The following is an 18,728-nucleotide window of genomic DNA, read 5'->3' as shown; positions in this document are numbered from 1 at the left end:
CGCTCCATCCTGTTAGTTCAGGTTCAGCTGGAACTTACCAATGTTACTGTTTAGACAACATCAGGGTCATTTGACAGCTCGCATTGTAATATGTTATACGTTCTTCTCCACGAGACTGTGAACTCCAGCAGAAAGATTGGCTACTTCTTGGTCATGTGACTTCTGGCAAGATTTCTCATTTCTAAAACTAGGATGCTCATGGTATCTATCTCTGAGAGTAGCTGGGAAAATTAACTGAGTGAATACATACAGAGGGATTTGCTGTCCTTTTATCTGCTGTTCTTCTTCTCAGTACTCAGCTCAGTGCTTTGCACTGGCCAGGCACTAAGTGGGCACCCTGCAAATGCGTGTCCCGTGCATGGAGATGCAGAAAGACATGCCCTGCACCAGAGCGACACCCACGGACACACACACACACACACACACACACACATAGGATAGTAGCACTCAGATCTCAGTATCCTACACAGTGACCCTCCTGGGAGCCCAGGGCATCCCCAGCCCCTGGCTTCTCTGGAGGGCAGCCTGCAGCTCTCCCAGGCTCTCAGCTGTTATTCCTGAAGCTCCACATTGCTGGGAGCACAGCTTGAAGCCTGGCTCTGCTTTACACCACGTATCAAGGACAGCAGGACCTGTGGTGTTCTAGGAGCTGAGGGAAGTATGTGTGTGTGTGCGTGTGCGCGTGTGCGCTGGTTAACTTGGGGGGACCAGGGGCTTGCTGGAGCTCTCGCTTCCAGAACTGCTGTTCTCTGAAAGCTCCGTCTCATCACTCCCTAAGTCCCCCAGTCTCTTCCAATCTCCCTGCCTCCTCAAGTAGCCCCCCACACTAAGTCCTGCCTGGGGGCTCTTGTGGGGTCTGGCTTGGTCTTTTTCCTGGAAAGAGCAGGGCTTGTCTGTGGACCTGGGTCTCTGGACTCCCGGTTTGCCTGCCGGCCTGCCCCCTTCCCCCTTTCCCAAGACCCTCATGGCCCGCATCCTCCCCACGCCCCCCCTCCCCTCAGCCTTTCAGTTGCTCTCAGCTGGGGAGTATTATTCTCTCAGGATGTTCTGGAAGAGCACGCTGTGAGCTGTGCCAACCTCCGGGGAGGGGGCGTGGCCTTGAGTGGAGTGACGGTGCGCCTTAGAGCGTCTTGTGTTGGGGACAGTGCGTTCGGCCAGGTGCGGCCTTCAGTGTGGTGTGTACTGTAACATCAGCGCTGCTTGTGTTACCACTTTGTGTGGAATGTCTTAGTGTGAGGTAGGTGGCCAGGGGGTTGTGTTTTGGGTCGCTGCGCATTGTGCTGAGGGCATTAACCCTTTGTGTGGCTACCCAAGGTCCCTGGGCCCTGAAAAGATAATTGGGTGGAAGGGCACCTCTCTTCCAGGTGCTTCCGGCGCCCTCCTTCCCCTTCCCACGGTTTCACTAGATCCCAGTGTGCCTGAGGTCTCTTAGCGCAGCTGAAGCTCAGAAAACCTGGCAGAGGGGAGGAGAACCCCGGTCCGGGGTCCTGTTGACTTCAGAGCTCTTATTTCGCAGCCCACCACCCACACTCCTTTGCCGTAAGGACAGGTGGGAGTTCCCAAGCCCCTCGGCTGCTCCCTTCAGGCCCAGGTCCGCCCTCCCAACAAAGGCGGCCGACCACGTGCCCCCTGCTCCCCGCGGGCCTGGAGTGGGGATGCACGCAGCCCCCGGTTCCCGCTCCAGCCAGGGCTAGATCCCGACACGGCGCTGTGCCCCAGGTGGGCACCCAGCAGCCCCCAGCAGCCCCGCCGCCCCCGGCTGTGCCTCGCCCACTCCCAGCCGCTGCCGCTGCAGCACCCTGGAAGAGCGCTAGGGGGAGCTCTGGCAACTGGCTTGGCGGATTGAATCAAAACCGCGCATCAAACAGCTCTTCCTCGGACTTGGGTGGGGGGGGGAGGATGGGGAGGAGGGCGACACGCCGTTACCCTTCCTCAGCAGCTCCAGACTCTTCCCGTGGGAGGCCGAGAAAACAGCCCTGGTGGGTGAAGGTGCCTTTCCTCCCCGTAACTCACGCCTCCATAGCCGCCCTCTTCCTCCATCCCCATCGCGGGCCCTTCGCGGCCCCCCGGGCTCTGGAGTGTCCCTTAGAACTTCGCCTCGCGCGACACCGGCACCCAGAGCCCAGCGGGCTCCTGGGACTGGCTTGCGTCCGCCTCTCGGAGACTGGGGTGCGGGGCCTCTCGGCGGCAGCCCCTCCTCTCGCTGCGGGAGGCGTGAAGGCTGGGGTCGGGGACGTGAGTCGTCCTGCGGGGTGGCTCGTGCAGCAAAGCTCTGGGAGCGCAGGGGCGAGAAAGAGAGCGAGAGGGCACTGGGGAGACCTCCAGGGACGGGGGGGCGGGGAGAGAGAGAGAGAGGGAGAGAGAGAAAGGCACTATCAAATAGCAAGCTGCCACTTTGCTTTTTTTTCTTTTTTTTCTCTTTCTTTCTTCCCCCCCACCCCCTTCAATCTTTCCTATCCCCTCTTACGCTGGAACCAACCCGCGCGCCCCCGAGCCCGAGGCGCGGCTCCAGATGTGAATTTGGTTCCAGGGGGGAGGACGCGAGCTTCCTCGGGGCCTTGGCACATTCTCCCACTCTGAGGTCATTCCGTAGGTGGTCAGCGGGGAGAGCGCGCCTGGAGCCTTCCTGCCTACATCCACTGGGGAGGGAAGAGAGGCGGGCGGGAGGGAGGGGAGAGGGAGAGGGGAGGGGCGCGAGGAGGGAGGGAGACGCCGCCAGCACACCACCAAGTGGCACCGAGCAGTGATAACAAACTCAACTTAAAAAAAAGAAAAGGAAAAAACTTCCCCAAGTTGCAGCCCGAGATGTGCAGACGTGCGGGCGGAGGCGCAGGGCGGGGAGTGTGGGTGGCCCGCAAGCCCCCCGGCGTCCCCCGGCTGCTCTCCCCAGCCAAAGAGAGCTCAGACGTGAGGCCGACCAGGCCCTGCGCCCCTGGCAGGTCAGGAAATGTGCTGGAGGCTCGCTCGGCTTCCTGATGGAGACCCTGGGGGCGGCCGGTTCCCGTGGGGGATAGGCCCCTCTGGGGAGGGGGGCTCGGGAAGCGCGCAGCGCCGGCTTCTTCCCCAGCAACCAGCACCACACCCCCATTCCGCTCCCACCCCCGGCCCTGCGGATGTGGGCAGATCCTGCCCTCCCAGGCCCAGGAGAGCTGGGGTTTGCCGGAGGGTAGGGGTCTCTCCTCACCACCCTCTATCCTCCCCTCCACCTCCAGGCCGACCTGAAAACAAGGCACCGCCATCCTCTATAATCGACTTTTTATTAAGATTATAAATTTAAACAAATAATCTGAACAGTTTTACCCGGTGATATACAATTCAGTATGCACAAAAATACAGGGCAATGAGGGAGAAGGGCCAAGAAAGGAAGGGTTGGCAACTTGTTTTGGAGTCCACATGGTGCTGATGATAGAGAACCAGAGGGGCTGCAGACCAACCCCACCTTTTTACAACAAAAGGCTTTAAATTAAACAAGATCTATCGAGCTAAAGACACAGGACGGGGCTGTCACAGGCTCGAACAATGCTGGTTTCATGAAATGCAACCGAAGGCTGAACCAGGACAGTGCAACTTAGAAGCACACACACAAACACCACATCTGACCAGGAACTTAGTGAAAAGTCTCCAACGCAGTCGGCGGTCCCGGCCCCTCCCTCCCTCGGGGCCGCCGGGGATCCAGGTGAAGGAATCGACTTCCTTTTTTGTTTAGTGAGGACCGCAGTGCTGGGCATGATGGGAAATGTAGTCGGCTGTGCCCGCCCCCCCACCCCTTCCCCAAACGGTGTCCGAGAGTGTCGGGGTGTCGGGCGCCACCCCCGAGTCTGGAAGACGGGTGGAGGAGGGGAGGAGGACAGAGCCAGAGGGGCGGGGAGAGGAGGGGTTCAAGACACCCGCCCCGCGAAGAAAAGAAAAAAAAAGTTGAAGTGTTTTCATTTCTGCCTTCTCATTTTGAGAACTTTGGAGGCCGCCCCCAGAGAGGAAATGTGACCCAAACGTCCCTTTCGGAGATAGAGTTTGCCTTTGTTTTTGCTCAGGATTTCACAAGACCCATTCCTCACCCCACGGAGGGACTCGGGAGAACGGAGCGCCGGGCTTCCTAGGTCTGACAACTGATTGGAATCGGAGCCCCGGGCCCCGCGCCCTCCTGCGCTGCGCCCCCAGCGCGCCCCGGCGGTCCGGGCGCCCTGCCTCGCCCCCGGCTGCCCGGCACCTCCGCCGGGCAGCAGCCCTTCCTCACGTGGCTGGCTCCTCGCTAAACACCACTGCAGTCACTACAATAAAAAGCAAAAAAAGAGTAGGAGAAACACAAAGCATACTTAAATAGGCGCTTTTTCTCTCTGCAAAAATAAAGTCCAAGATCTTAGATTTCTTTTTTTTTTATTTTACAATTTATAAAACATCAGCCATCTCCCTCTGCTCGCCCCCAGCTCAGCCCCGAGTGGCCGGGCGCCCGTTCGTTCCCTCCTCTCGCCCCTTGGCCGAGTCTTTGTCTGGCCCCAGCCCCGCGGGGCCCCGTGTCCCCGTGCCCTCGGGGGTCCCTAGAAGGCGACAATGGCTCGAGTCCAGGCGCCGAGGCTGGCGAGCGCCTGCTTGGCGCACAGCTGCCCGTTGAGCGGCGGCGGCTGCTCAGAGGAGTCCGGCTGTCGGCTCACTAGCCCGGAGAAGCCCGAACCAAAGATGGAGATCAAGTTTGAGATGTTGGACGCGTCCGGGGACGAGTCCGGGCAGAAGTCCTCGAAGCGGGCGCGCTTGCAGGGGGCGAACGGGACGCCCCCGGGGGGCTCGGCCCCCAGGTCGCCCGCGTCCTCGTCGTCGTCGTCGTCCTCCTCCTGGCCTGGGTAATACTTGCGCTTGCAGCCGGCGGCGGACGCCAGGCCGGGTCCCGGGGCGCCCTGGCCACAGCAGGGGCAGTGGGCGGAGGCGCAGCAGTCCTGGTGCAAGTAGCCGTTCTCCACCGTGGTCACCACGTGAGTGTCCAGGTCCAGCACGGTGGTCTGGCTGCTGCAGTGCACGCCGAAGTCCGAGGGGGCCGGGTACGCGCCCCGGTAGAAGCCGGGGGAGGAGGCGGGGGCCGGGGAGGCGGGCGGGGAGGCGGCGGTAGCCGCCTGAGGGGCGGCCCCTGGGGGCGCGGAGGGCGCGGAGCAGGCGGCCGAGGCGCGAGGGTCCCGCGGGCAGAGCGCGGTGGGCGCGGGCGGCGGCAGCGGCGCAGGACCCGGCTGCAGCGGCTCCAAGGGCTGCCCGCGGTGGGGCGCGCCGTGCGGCGGCTGGAGCGCGGCGCACCCGGGCAGCTCCGAGAGCGCCCCCGCGCCGCCCGCGGGCGCCCCGGCCGCCGCCGCCGCGCAGCCCCTGGGCGCCGGGTGCTGGTGCTGGTGCAGCTGCTGCTGGAGGTGCAGCTGGTGGAGCTGGTGGAGCTGATGCAGCTGGTGCCGGGCGACAGGTTCGCGCGCCTCCGCGTCCCCGCCGCCGCCAAGTTGGAGCGGGCCGAAGTCGGCCGCGCTGGCCGGCATGCCCGGCGCCGCGTACGCGAGGTGCTGGTGCTGGTGGTGGGGCGGCTGCTGCTGTTGCTGCTGCTGCTGGCGCCGGTAGAGCTCGGCGTAGCGCTCGCTCAGGTAGAGCTGGCGCGCGTTGCGGAGCACGTAGGACACCAGGAGGTTCTTGTGCAGCTTGATGCCGCCGCGCTGGGTCCGGGAGCTGTGGATCTTGCGCAGGGAGATGCTGATCAGGCTCTGGGCGTCCAGGGCGCACTCCATGCTCCCGCGGAGACGGCGGCGGCGGAGCAGCCGCGACCGCTGCTGCTGCTAATGCTGCTGCTGTTTCGGCCTCCAGCCGGCCTCCGGGACGCGCTGGTCAGGGGAAACGGAGCCCGGGTCAGCGGGTCGGCTGCGCTCCGAGAGGAGCCGCCACCATGCGCTGCGCGCCACCCGCGGGCTCGTGCTCCCCAGACGGCGCCAAAGCAATGAGCCTCGGCCGGCCCCGGCCCCAGCTATTTAGCCGGCCGTCCGGGCCCCGCCCCACACCGGATGAGCCAATAAGAGTGCCCAAAACCTCCCGAGTGACAGACGCCACCCGCCCCGGGGCCACTAGACTGGCCAATCAGACCAAGGCGGTTCCTTTGTGCTATTCAAATACCGAACGGACCCCGGGCCTCCAACGCCGCCGCTGCCTCGAATGTTCTCCTGTGGCCGCGGCGCCGCGCGGGACTCGGAGCCACCGAGGCCGCTGTCTGCGACACGGGTCGCCTCGCAGCCGCCACGTTGGAGCCCGCGGCCGCCCTCGGCCTAGTTCCTGGGAGCCGGGGGTCGGCTCACCTGCGTGCTGCTGCTACGGCTCCTCCCCCTTCCGTACGGCTGGGCCTCACCTGCGGCAGGTGAGCGCGGCTCCCACTCCCGGCCACGCGGCACCTCCTTTCTTACCTACCGCCCCCGGGTGACCCGCGGGACGCAAGGCTTTTGCAAGAGACTAGTGGGGCCGCCGGCTTGACCTTTGGGGACCCCTCAGGAGAAAGAGTTTTCGAGGTACCCTCAGCCGCCGAGTTATGTTGGGCCTGACTCCTTGACTTTTTGGCTGAGGAGACTCAGGGAACACTCGGGGAAGGGCCGTCCTCCCCATTTGTCTGACGGGAGAAACCAAAACACGGTGAATTTTGGCCTCCTCTGATAGGGGAGGCTTGGAGGCGTGCCCCTCGCAAACAGCTGAGGTCTAAAGGCGTTCTGGGAGCTGACATCCAGTGTCCTAATCACCGGTTCTGTAACCTTTCCTTGCCTTCCTAACTAATAATAATGACAATAGGGACTGTTATTAAGTGCCTAGGCCGGGGCAGGCCCGGCCAGAGGCGCCCTGACTCGCTCCCCGTGACTGCAGGCAGAGCGGGGGCCTGAGTCTCTGAGGAGCGGGGTGACTCGTGGCGGAATCCCACAGCTCCTAAGGGGCAGAGCTCGGATTTGTACCAGGGCTGTGAGCTCCAGGCGGGAGGCGAATACCAAGGGCCGAGGAGCTCGCTCACTTAACTTTTGTTGACACTTTTGTTTTCCTTCTTGTCCTGAACCGTTTACGGGCCACCTCCTCCCAGCTGGGGCCTGATATGGTGGGGACGATCTCCAGGGCGCTCTCCCCCTGGACCGGGAAGCCTGAAAGGGGGTGACTGCTGCTCAGAGAGGGGGGGGGGTCCAAGGCGCCTGGGTGGGAGGGTCTCTTTGAAGTGGTCGGGAGGTTTGCCTGAGGAGGGGGTCCTCGAGTTGGCCCCTGAAGGAGGAAGAGGCTTCACAGAGAGTATGAGGGCTAGGTGGGCCTTGGGGGCGGGTGGGGGGCGGTGCTGGGGTGGGACGAGGTCCCAGGAGCAAACTTCCTGCTGTTTCCCCCTCTCCTTGGGATTTCTTCTGAGTTTCCTCTTTCCTTGGGCCCGTTGTCCTCAGCACCTACTTCATCCCTTGGCAGGAGTAAAGAGACCCAGCCAGCCCGTTCTGTACTTTCTGGGTCTCCCCTCAGACTTAAGAATTCTCCAGGTTGGTTTCCTCAAACAAATTTTCAGCATCTACTCAGTGCCAGGCATCAAGGGTAAAAACAGATTTAGGGAGCACGTACCCCACTTTTCAGATGAAACTTGGGACACTGACAGTGGAAGGCACTTGCCTGAGGTCCCACAGCTCCAGATCCAGTGCCCTGGCCTTTCCATGCCATCTGTGAACGATCTCAAACTGGTCTGAGCCCCTGTGATCAGAAGCACCTCTTCTGCCCCCACCCAGAGAAGCCAGGATTGACATTTTAGGGAACTGTGAGAAAGGTCATCTTACTTCCATACCACTGGTGATCTGGTGATAGGAACACACAGAAGTGGAACTTGTTTATGTGATAGTACCTGTAAGAATAAAAATATACTGCTCCTTACTTCCCCAGGGCCTGTCTTGACACAAAGCCTTCGTTCATTTATTTATTTGTTTTTTTAAAATAAATTTATTTATTTTATTTATTTATTTTTGGCTGTGTTGGGTCTTCATTGCTGTGTGCAGGCTTTCTCTAGTTGTGGTGAGCGGGGGCTACTCTTCGTTGCGGTGCACGGGCTTCTCACTGCGGTGGCTTCTCTTGTTGCGGAGCACGGGCTCTAGGCGCGCGGGCTTCAGTAGTTGTGGCTCCGGGCTCTAGAGCGCAGGCTCAGTAGTTGTGGCGCACGGGCTTATTTGCTCCGCGGCATGTGGGATCTTCCTGGACCGGGGATTGAAACTGTGTCCCCTGTATTGGCAGGCAGATTCTTAACCACTGCGCCACCAGGGAAGCCCCCATTAGTTTATTTTTGAAGTTCACCTTTGAGATATCATTAGCATGTGGAGGGAAGCGGGAGGTCCTATCTGGTTCTACCATCACGTCTGGGACCCATGGCGTCTGGCACATTGCAAGATGCCAAGAATGTAATTTTTTTTTAACATCTTCATTGGAGTATAATTGCTTTACAATGGTGTGTTAGTTTCTGCTTTATAACAAAGTGAATCAGCTATACATATACATATGTCCCCGTATCTCCTCCCTCTTGCATCTTCCTCCCACCCTCCCTATCCCACCCCTCTAGGTGGACACAAAGCACCGAGCTGATCTCCCTGTGCTATGTGGCTGCTTCCCACTAGCTATCGGTTTTACATTTGGTAGTGTATATATGTCCATGCCACTCTCTTACTTTGTCCCAGCTTACCTTTCCCCCTCCCCATGTCCTCAAGTCCATTCTGTACGTCTGCATCTTTATTCCTGTCCTGCCCCTAGGTTCTTCAGAACCTTTTTTTTTTTTTAGATTCGATATATATGTGTTAGCATATGGTATTTGTTTTTCTCTTTCTTTTTTAAAAAAATTTATTTAATTTATTTATTTTTGTCTGCGTTGGCTCTTCTCTGCTGCATGCGGGCTTTCTCAGTTGTGGCTAGCAGGGGCTACTCTTGGTTACGGTGCACAGGCTTCTCATTGTGGTGGCTTCTCTCCTTGTGGAGCACGGGCTCTAGGCGCGCGGGCTTCAGTAGTTGTGGCACGCGGGCTCAGTAGTTGTGGCTCGCGGGCTCTAGAGTGCAGACTCAGTAGTTGTGGCGCACAGGCTTAGTTGCTCTGCGGCATGTGGGATCTTCCCGGACCAGGGCTCAAACCCACGTCCCCTGCATTGGCAGGCGGATTCTTAACCACTGTGCCACCAGGGAAGCCCTGTTTTTCTCTTTCTGACTTACTTCACTCTGTATGGCAGACTCTTGGTCCATCCACCTCACTACAAATAACTCAATTTCATTTCTTTTTATGGCTGAGTAATATTCCATTGTATAGATGTGCCACATCTCAAGAATGTGTTATTAATGCTGATTTTGGACCTTCATTCTGTGCTTGCTGAGAATTTATTGGGGGAAACTAAGACTTTGAGTGTATGTGTCTTGCTCAAGGTCACTCAGCCAAGAAGAGGTCGAGGCAGGATTTGAACCCAGGTCTGTTTCCAGGATTGGAACTCGCTTTAGGTTCTTTGAAATCAGCTGCTTGCTTCTGCCATGGGTGGATCTGAGTCCAGTTCTCAGGGCTCAGCTCATGGCGAACGTAACCTTGACTTGATCAACACCCCACGACTATCCTGACAATGGCTGTGAGACCAGGGCCTGCAGGACCCATGAAGGAGCAAATCTCTCTCCAAGCTCAGCTCATCACTGACAGCCATTCTCAGAGCTGCACCCCCTAACTCTGGGGGTCCAGATGGGACACCAGGTAGGGATGGAAATGGATTCCCTAGCCACAGGCTGGGGGCAGGGGAGCCAGCACCCCCTACTTAGCCTCTGCCCCAAGGTGAGTTTGAGCTCTTCTAAGGGTCTTCCACTCCCTGGGGCCAGCTGAGAAGTGGTCAGCCCCGTCTGCGTGGCCCCATTCTTTGGGCCCTCCTGTCTGGGGCCCGCATTCACTTGGTCTCCCCTCCTTCTCAAGAATCAAGAAGTGGCTAGTGGGGAGGGCTGAGCAGTTGTCCAGCTTAGTAAAACCCTTGATCTTTTTTGGGGTGGCCTGGACTGGGGAGTTGCTGCAGCTGTCGTAAGAAAACACTTGCTGAAGGAGGCAATGGAACAGCTGAGCTCTTTGGTGCCCTGGGAGCAGTGTAGATTGGGGGGCGCACAGTAGGAATTCACAGACGTTTATAGAATGGGTGGGTCACACATAAGGCTTCTGTTCGGACGTTCAATGGCTCAGAGCAGGGTACTACAGACCGTCCAGGGCATCGGGTGTAAACGTGTGCGTATGAGTATCTGTGTGCACACTTGTGCAGGGGGGCAGGTTCGAGTGAGACCAGGCTTCTTGGAATGAAGGGCTGGCCTTATTGGTCTGGGCACCTGAGAAAGGTTGGGGCGCTCACCTTTTCCCCCCGGAGCTGGGAGATTACATCTGGCCCTGAGTCACCGCTCCCTGGAGGAAGTTAATTAATGCCTAAATATTTACCAGGGGTCTGCTGGGACAGTGTGGAGCAGGGCACCGAACCTCTTGGGACCTGGGCTCCCGTCAAACCCCAGGTGCTGTCAGCCCGACAGTGGAGCCGTGAACACCTTGAAATGCCACATATGCTTGTGGGCACCTTTTGGTCACCCAGCTCAGAAGTGGGAGACATGCCGGGAAGGACCCTGGTCAGCTTTGGGACTTGCCTGGTGGGCTCCCAGGGATTGGTTTGGCGAAGAAGATGCAGAGACAAAAAGGTTAATTGAGGGTTTTGTATTGGGAGGAGGGGGAAGGGGGAGAGAGATTTGGAACTGATGTATTCATTCCTTTGTTCAGTGGCCCAAGAGGTATTTCCAGAACACTACTCTGGAATTCCTGCAAATGGGTCGGGAACAAGACGTGATCCTGCCCTCAGGAGGCCACAATTCAGAGGGAAGCAGACAAGATAAACAGACCAGATGACACAGAGCGATAAGTCTGTGATAGGAAGGACGGGGCTGGAGGAGGGCAGGGGAGAGACCCCAAAGCTGGCCTGGAAAAAGCTTCCTGCAGGAAGCTGAGACTGGGAGGCCAAGGAGGGGGAGGGACCTTTCACCAGAGAGAACAGCTTGAGGCCCAGGGTCTGGTATGCAGTAGGCACTCAATAAATATTTGTGAAATAGATCAGTCAATAAATGTAAGTATGCAGAAGACACTTAGAATTGGAAGGGCCCTAGGCATCGGGCTGCCCCCATCCCTAATTTCAGATGGGTAAACTGAGGTCCAGAGAGGAGGAAGGATGTGCTGAGGTGTCGCCCCGAGCTGGGACTGGAACCCAGACGTCCCACCTCCCAGTCCAGCCCCTGGCTGCCCCAGCTCGCTGTCTCCGTGGCTTGGAGTGGGCGTTGCTCCGTGGGGACTGAGATTTGGGACTGTGGACAGTGGCAGAGAAGGCATGGGGCACAGCTGACCACAGGGGTCACTGCTGAGTCCTCTCTGAGGCTGTGGAGCCAGTGGTGTTTGGACGAGGGAGACCCCTGCTGTACCCCAAGAAGGCTGTTCTGTGGCTGATGGGCCCTGGGAAGCTTGGCTGGGGTCCTGGAGCCCGGGAGCCCTCCTTCTGCCCTGAAGAACCGTCATCCTGTCAGTGTCCCACGCACAGGTTAATGACCGGTCTGTGTTTGCCCAGCGTGGTCCTGGGCAACAGGCTCAGTGCCCAGGAAGACATCATGGCTCCTGGCTTCAAGGTCCTTAAGTGTAATGTGGAAGGTTGACAGCACCTTGGCTTTTTGGAGCTCTTGCTCTGTGCCAGCCACTGGGCCAAGCGCTTCGCATGCTGGTCTCCTTGAAGCCCCACGCCAACCTCTGGGGCAGGTTTGGTTATCATCTCCATTTTATGGATGAAGCAACTGAGGCACAGAGAGCTTGGGTGATTTGCCTGGGGTCACAGAGCAAGGAAGGAGAAGTGACTGCAATCCCAGGACTCTGGGGAAGTGGGGGCACCGGGAGCAGCAGGGGAGGACTGGAGACCCCCGCTGCTACTTTTGGATTCATTGGCCTTTTGAATGATTTCTGTACTTATCGATGGAATGTGCATACAGGGCGGATGTGATCTCTCACCTGGGGTCTCTGCCCAAGCACCTGACACCGGCTGGGTGCCCATTTGTTTGTTCACTCACCCATTCATTCACTTATTCATTCAGTCACTCAATAACCATGGACTAAATACTGGCCAATGAGCAGGCGCTGTGCTAAGAACACCAGGCAGCTCTCCCTGCCAGAGCGGGGCTGAGGATCCTTTTAATCTCCTAGGCCAACCCCGATTGATTGGTAGTGTCTGCCCGGAACCCTGGGTTGGAAGGAATTTGGTGTGTGCTCCAGTTGATTAGTGATGTCTGCCAAGGGCTCAGCTGGGAGCCTTTACGGCAAACCTGCTGGGTAGCTGCCCCTGGGATGAGGATGGAGTGTCTGTTCAGCGCTTTGGACATCTGGGCTGGTTGAGCAGACAGAGTGGGTCTGGAGGTCAGGAGAAACGGGTTCTAGCCCCAGATTGGCCTATTATCCTCAGGTAATGCGCATCGCCTCTCTTGGGCCTCAGTTTGCTCATTTGTCACCTTCCTCCAGGAGGCAGTGTGAGCATCAAATGACCGGAAAGTGCTTTGAAGAGTTGAGGGGATTAGTACTCAAATGGGAAACTACGCCCCACCCCACCCCCCCCACCCCCCCCCCCACTCCCTCTCTTTTCCTTTCTCAAAATCCTGCCAGAAGCAGAGCGTGCTGGGCAGGCCAGAGTTAATCCTGGGCCGGCCCTGTGTGTGTGTGTGTGTGTGTGTGTATGGGTGGGTGGGGGGTGGCTCAGAGGTTCCTGGCTCAGAGTTGTTTTTATAACTCACTTAGTACAGACCTTTGTCCCCTCACTGGCCTCAGCTGGGAGTTCCTAAGGAGTGAGAAGCTCCTTGGATCTTAGGAACTGAATCTGAGATTTTTTTTTTTTTTTTTTCATTTGAGTAGTGGGAGCTGGTGTATGTGCCACCTGCCACCTCCACCTCCCTACTCAGGGAACAAAACTATAGACCATTGTGCCAGGCACAGAACTATGTTTAATATGGATTTTTTCATTAATCCTCAAAACAATCTAATGAGGTGGGTAGCACAATAATCCCCATTTCACAGTTGAGGAAACTGAGGCCCAGAGAACTGAAGCTCTGGGGCCATACATCTCCTGGCTGCTGCTGGTCCGTGGGTACCAGATTCTGATCCGAGCTAGAGAAAGACTGTGTCATCCATTCTTGACCAGCTGTGCCTCGTCCTTGGTCTTTTGTCCATTCATCCATTTACTCATTTGTTCACTTCATCCTTTTGTTCCTTCACAAATATTAAGCGCTTACTGTGTGCCAGGCTCTGCATCAGCTCCTAGAACCAGGACAACCCCACTCTCAAGGACCTTACTTACATTCCAGACCAGACAGGAAACAAACAAGAAATAAGTAAGCAGATAAATAAACAAGATTGCAATGAGGGTGATAAAGAAGTAAATAGGGCTTTGTGATGGGGACTTGTGGCAGGGGAGTGACCAGCCTTGAAGGCACACTGGTCAGAGGGTCCCAAGCTCCCAGCTATCCCCTGGCCCCCCTCCCCAACCCCGTGCCGGCCTTCCCCAGGCCCAAGTCCCTGCTTCGCTGGCCCGAACTCTCCAGCAATCTGTTCTGAGCTCAGGCTGTACTCCTGTCCCTCCTACTCCCCACAACTGGTGAATTTTTAATGCTGCTTACACGGAACAAAGCAGAGTTTCTGTTTTTGTTTTGAGAGCATTTCTCAAAAAAAAACCATTTCTCAAGTGTGTGTGCACTTGTGTGCGTATGTGTGTGCGTGTGTGTTTGTGTGTGTGTGTGTGTGTGTGTAGAGTGAGAAAGAAACAGCCCAGTGAGTACCAATCATCTGTCCTCAATTCGTCTCCTGAGTTCCTTTTTATTTAAAAAAATTTTAAAACATGGGGCTAAGTAGAATCTCAGTTCGGGACTTTGTGCTGGTGAAAGGGCACCCGGGGGGGCCCTCGACATTCATGTCCTAGGCAAACCCACCTAGTCCCTGGGGGACCCAGGCCCCATCATTACGTTTGTCATACAGATGAGGAAACTGAGGTGCAGAAACAAGAAGTATCTGTGCGGGTCCTCCCGCTAATGAGTGGTGGAGAGGGAGGCAGGAGTCACATGGCTCCACAATGCCTGCCCCATCACACACTCACACACACATACACTCTCTCTCACACACACACACACACACACACACACACACACTCAGGGCTAAGTGAGTTACCTAGTCACAGCTCTGGCCTCAGGAGGGGTGGAAATGAGGCAAGGAGCCCAGCCTGTGACCTCAAAGGGGTTGGGATTAATCTGGCCGAGAGGGAGGAAGGGGAGAGAGACTTACAGGTTGGAGAGTGAACCCTTGTGGTTTGTGCTGGGGGGTCAAAACCTTTCCCTAGAACTGACCCCAGGATGTAGCAAAGTGGGTCTCCGCCTTGTGTCCTTGGTGGTGGCTCCCAGTGCCCTCCCCTTAGCCTATTTATTGAGCATTTACTGTGTACTAGCCACCAAGTTCTTGACATGAATCATCTTATTGGATCCTCATGATAGAATCTATGACTGAAGTACTTTTATTATCATGCCCATTTTACAGACGAGGATGCTGAGGCTCAGAGAGGTGAACTGACTGGAATCTAGACTGGCTTGCCTCCACACCTGGCTCTTTTAACCCTGACACCTGGGGAAGCAGAGGGCAGGAAGAAGAAGGTGGCCTCCAGGACTCTGAGAGCTGAGGCTGGTGAATATCCTTGTGAACTTGTGAACCTTTGATGCTGTTCTGGTTCATCTTTTCAGCCTGATTTCGCTGGTTCATAGTGCTCAGGGTTGGGAGGTGGTTTGCCCCATCACTGATCCTCTAGGGACAGCAATGGCCCCAGCCTAGAGCCTCATCTCCCCTTTGTGCCGCCTCTTCGTAGCAGGGTCTTTCCTCAGTGCCTGGTTTTCCTCCTGAGCAGTGAGGAGATCTTTAGTCCCATTCATTTCTCATTCATTAGAAAATGGGAATGATTTTCATAAAGGTCTGGGTGAGTTAGGCTATGCTCTGCTGCAGTAACACATAATTCCTGAAATCTTAGGGACTTGACCCAAAAAACTTTCTTTCTTTCTCAGTCCAATGGATCAGACAGCTTTCCTCCAGCCTCCTCCCATTGTCAGTTCCACCATCCCAGATTTTTTTGCTTTCAGCCTTGCACACAGGGGAGGTGGGAGCCAGTGTGTGGATGATGCCGCAGCATGTCTTATGGTGAAGTCTAATTTGCATTCTTCCCTTCCATTGGCCAGAATGGAGTCACGTGGCACCACCTACCTGCAAGGGATGCTGGAAAGTGTAGTCCTCAGTTGCACACAGGAGGCAGATGGCCTGGTTCAGTGAATACACAGCTTTGTCACTGACATGAAGGCCTTGAAGAAAGCAAAAGCAGAGCTTCACCAACTTGCGGACCACAAAAATAAACTAAAAGGCTCTTAGCTGGGGACAGGGTGGGGAGGGCTTCTTATCACATGGCTACCAAGAAAAGTTTATTTTTTTTTAACATGTCTGTCTGTCTCCCCTCCTAGACTGTAAACTCCCTGTGGGCAGAATCCACAAGCAACTCTCTGTGCTTGATACCTTATTTAGTCCCTAGCCAAGAATAGATGCCCAATTTCTATCTGTTCAATGAACAAACATTATCTGTGCGAAAGGATATTGGTGAACAACTGTTTTAGCTTTCCATGTATCAGATGTGGACAAAAATATGTTTTAACATCAGTCTAGAATGGAAGTCCCTTTTGAAAAGAAAAAAAAAGTTTTAACCAGTCTTGTCCTTTCTTAGTGGTGAACACAGTTTTTTACCAACAAGTGTCATTCATTGCTGATTTGTTCTTTGATTCTTTGATGACTGGAGGGAGAGATTGATTCACTCTTTCAACAGATATTTGTGGAGTGTCTGCTATGTGCCAAACCCTTTCAGGATATTAGGGAATGGGAAAGGACAGTCATTCTCCAGTGGATGCAATATACTCAGAGATGAGGCTATTCCAAGGTAATGCAATCAGACACCATTTAATTCTTTGGAACCATGGCTTGATTTCTCACCTGTAGTACCAAACACTGAATTTAATCCATTCTAAGGCACCCACTCCCCACCCTGCCCTTCCCCCCACCCCCATCTAATACCTCTGGAATTGTGTTGTGTCTTACCATTGATAACATCTTAGATTTGACAAAGTCTGGATATTTTACTCATTGGACCAATTAACATTTATAAGGCACATCATGCAACACACCGAACCACCCCACATTTAGTGACTAGTTCTGTCCCCATGTTGTTAAAGGCAGCCCATTTGGTATTTTCAGAGTCACGGAGAAGGGATGGAACCATCATTTATTGAGAACTGAGTACCTATGAGGCACAGCACTCGCTGGTTCACAGCACAAGACTTCCAAACACCCCATCAGGCACCTTGTTGTCTCATCCCCAGTTTACAGATGAAGAGACCAAAGCTTTTCTAGAATCCCTCACTGGAAGCGCCGGGGTTCCAACCTGGTGCTGTTCTATCCCATGTTCTGAATCATCCCTCCACCACTCTGTGCAGACACCCACCTGAGATGTAGTCATCAGGCCCATTTCCCAGATGAGGGTCCTGAGGTGTACAGAGCTCACCCGATTTGCTTAAATTTACAGAGTCGGAAAGTGGCAGAGATGGGGTTTGAACTCAAGTCTTTTCTTTTCCAGAACACAAACGCTTCACAACTCTACTCTCCTGCCTTTGGCTTCTTCTTTCTTCCTTTGAAAAGGAGGCTGGACTGACTGGGGAATCATCCTGAGACTGGACCTTGAAACGAGTCTGTTTGAGCCTCTCTGTCTCCAGGGGTCTGCATGAGGCCGCTCGCCAGGCTAATCTTGGCCCAGAGGGACTCGAGGTACCGACGAAGATGAAAAGGCAGCTGGTAAATTAGTGATGGCAGCCAGCCTTGCTTACAGCTCCGGAGGGGCCTGGATAAGGGGAGGTGATCCCTGTAGTGAACATTTTAGTGGGACTTAAGCAGTTTTGGAAATTTGATGGATAACAAGTGTATAACACTGATAGTGGGCTTTGCGGTGAGGTTCCTGACACAGGTTCCAATGCTTCTCCATCCAGGAACAGACGTGGGGTTTGAGTGGCACTGGATCCACCCCCAGCTCCAGGACTGGCCACCCCATCCCCCTACTGGGCAGCAGGGGGACATAACTCGAGTCAAAGCCAACCAGTGGAGGGTTCAGGTACTGTTAAGTTAGAGCAAAGCTCAAGACTTTTGTTGCTATGAGGTGGGAATTACCGTCAACCGCATTTTACAGACAGGAAAGATGAGGCTAAGAAAGTAGGATAGATTGGATTATTGTTCAGCAATTCTTCACTCCCCTTCTTCTTGAGGCAGAATAGATTTTCCTGTCCCACTGACTTTGGCATTGGCCACGTGAGTTACTTTGGCCAACAGACTGTTAGCGGAAGAGACAGGATGCCTCTTGAGAGGAAGCCTTAGGAGACATCACACGCTTCTGCCCTATGTCTTGCATATTTGTGATCTGTCACAACAGAATATATCCCATTTGGATTCTGATACCAAAATAATGTGAAGACACACGGGGCACACTTGAGCCCAAGTCACAGCCTGGAGTCAAGTTCAACTGACCTACGGCCTGAAACAGAACTACCTCGTTGAGTCCAGCCTAGACCAACCAGTTGCAGTCAACCTAGAGACCAATGAGAATAAATGTGTAGGAGGTCTCTGAGAGTTTGAGGTTGTTTGTTAAACAGCATCATTATGGCAAAAGCTGACTACTCCATAAATGTTAAGTGATTCTATGAAGGTCACACAGCTAATGAACGGAAGAGTCAGAGTCTAGAATTTTGGCCTCCCTATCCACTGCTTAACTGGAGTTTTCAGGTAAAGGAGCCAGTAATGAGAACAGAACTGGGACTGAGGCTTCTCTGTAGGCATTACAGACTTCCTCTAGCTTGCTTTCTTTATCTGTCTACTGGAAATAGCAAACCCAGTGTATATTTACGCATCTCTGCTACTCCTGTGATTTCATCACCACATATCTCAAGTTTGGAGATGGAGAGTTTTGGGAAAGAAAACTGTGTATTAGCAATCTTTCTTTTGTATGAACTTTAAGGAACCTTGGCAAGACAACTAGACAGATGTTTCTCCCCTTACTGAGGGCTGTTTGATGGGTAAGCCAACTTTCTGTTAAAAGAATCTCTTTCTTAGGGACTTAATATCCTTTAGGTATATTTATGGATATGAATTTTCCTTTGAGTATTGCTTTGGCTGCATCCTATAAGTTTTAGTATTCAATGCTCTCATTTTATTTAATGTCCAAATAGTTTGAAACATCTAAGTAGGCTGTAATTTCCTTTTGAATTCCCTCTTTATCTCAAGAGTTATTTGGAAAACAGTTTTCAAATTTCTACCAAGTTAGATTAAAAGAACCCTCTCTAGCTATTAATTTAAAATTTTTATTTCACTGTGTTGAGAATGTGTTTTACTTTGGAATTTGTTGAAATTGTCTTTGTGCCTGAATACCATGATTATTATTTAAATGTTCTGTGGGCTTATTATTTTCAAGAGTGCAAGTTTTCGATAGCTCCAAGTACCTGCAAATACTTGCACTCCAGGTAAAAGTAATCAAACACCTCACCCCACTGCCCCTCCTTGGTATCATATACAAGTGACTGAAAATTAGGGCGCTTTTTTTTTTTTTTTTTAATTT

At 54.4% G+C, this 18,728-nt stretch overlaps 1 protein-coding gene and 1 long non-coding RNA gene across 2 annotated transcripts; one reads left to right on the top strand and one right to left on the bottom strand.

Moving 5' to 3' along the window:
• Positions 1–3,776: 3,776 nt before the first annotated feature.
• Positions 3,777–5,940, bottom strand: IER5L (immediate early response 5 like). The gene has a single exon (XM_068552712.1). The coding sequence runs from the start codon at positions 5,745–5,747 to the stop codon at positions 4,536–4,538; it is 1,212 nt and encodes a 403-aa protein (XP_068408813.1). The 5' UTR covers positions 5,748–5,940; the 3' UTR covers positions 3,777–4,535.
• A 249-nt stretch (positions 5,941–6,189) lies between these two features.
• Positions 6,190–18,028, top strand: LOC137770647 (uncharacterized). Its single transcript, XR_011075205.1, has 3 exons — positions 6,190–6,364; positions 14,585–14,728; positions 16,707–18,028. It is a non-coding gene; the product is annotated as an uncharacterized lncRNA (long non-coding RNA).
• Positions 18,029–18,728: the final 700 nt, after the last annotated feature.

This window comes from Eschrichtius robustus, chromosome 10 (genome assembly GCF_028021215.1).
Source record: "Eschrichtius robustus isolate mEscRob2 chromosome 10, mEscRob2.pri, whole genome shotgun sequence".
Classification (NCBI taxonomy): Eukaryota; Metazoa; Chordata; class Mammalia; order Artiodactyla; family Eschrichtiidae; genus Eschrichtius; species Eschrichtius robustus.
Note: the sequence above shows the minus strand (reverse complement) of the source record. Positions and strands in the feature narration are given on the sequence as shown.

Coding starts and splice junctions, on each gene's coding strand:
- IER5L (XM_068552712.1), bottom strand. CDS start 5,747: ATGGAGTGCGCCCTGGACGCCCAGAGCCTGATCAGCATCTCCCTGCGC.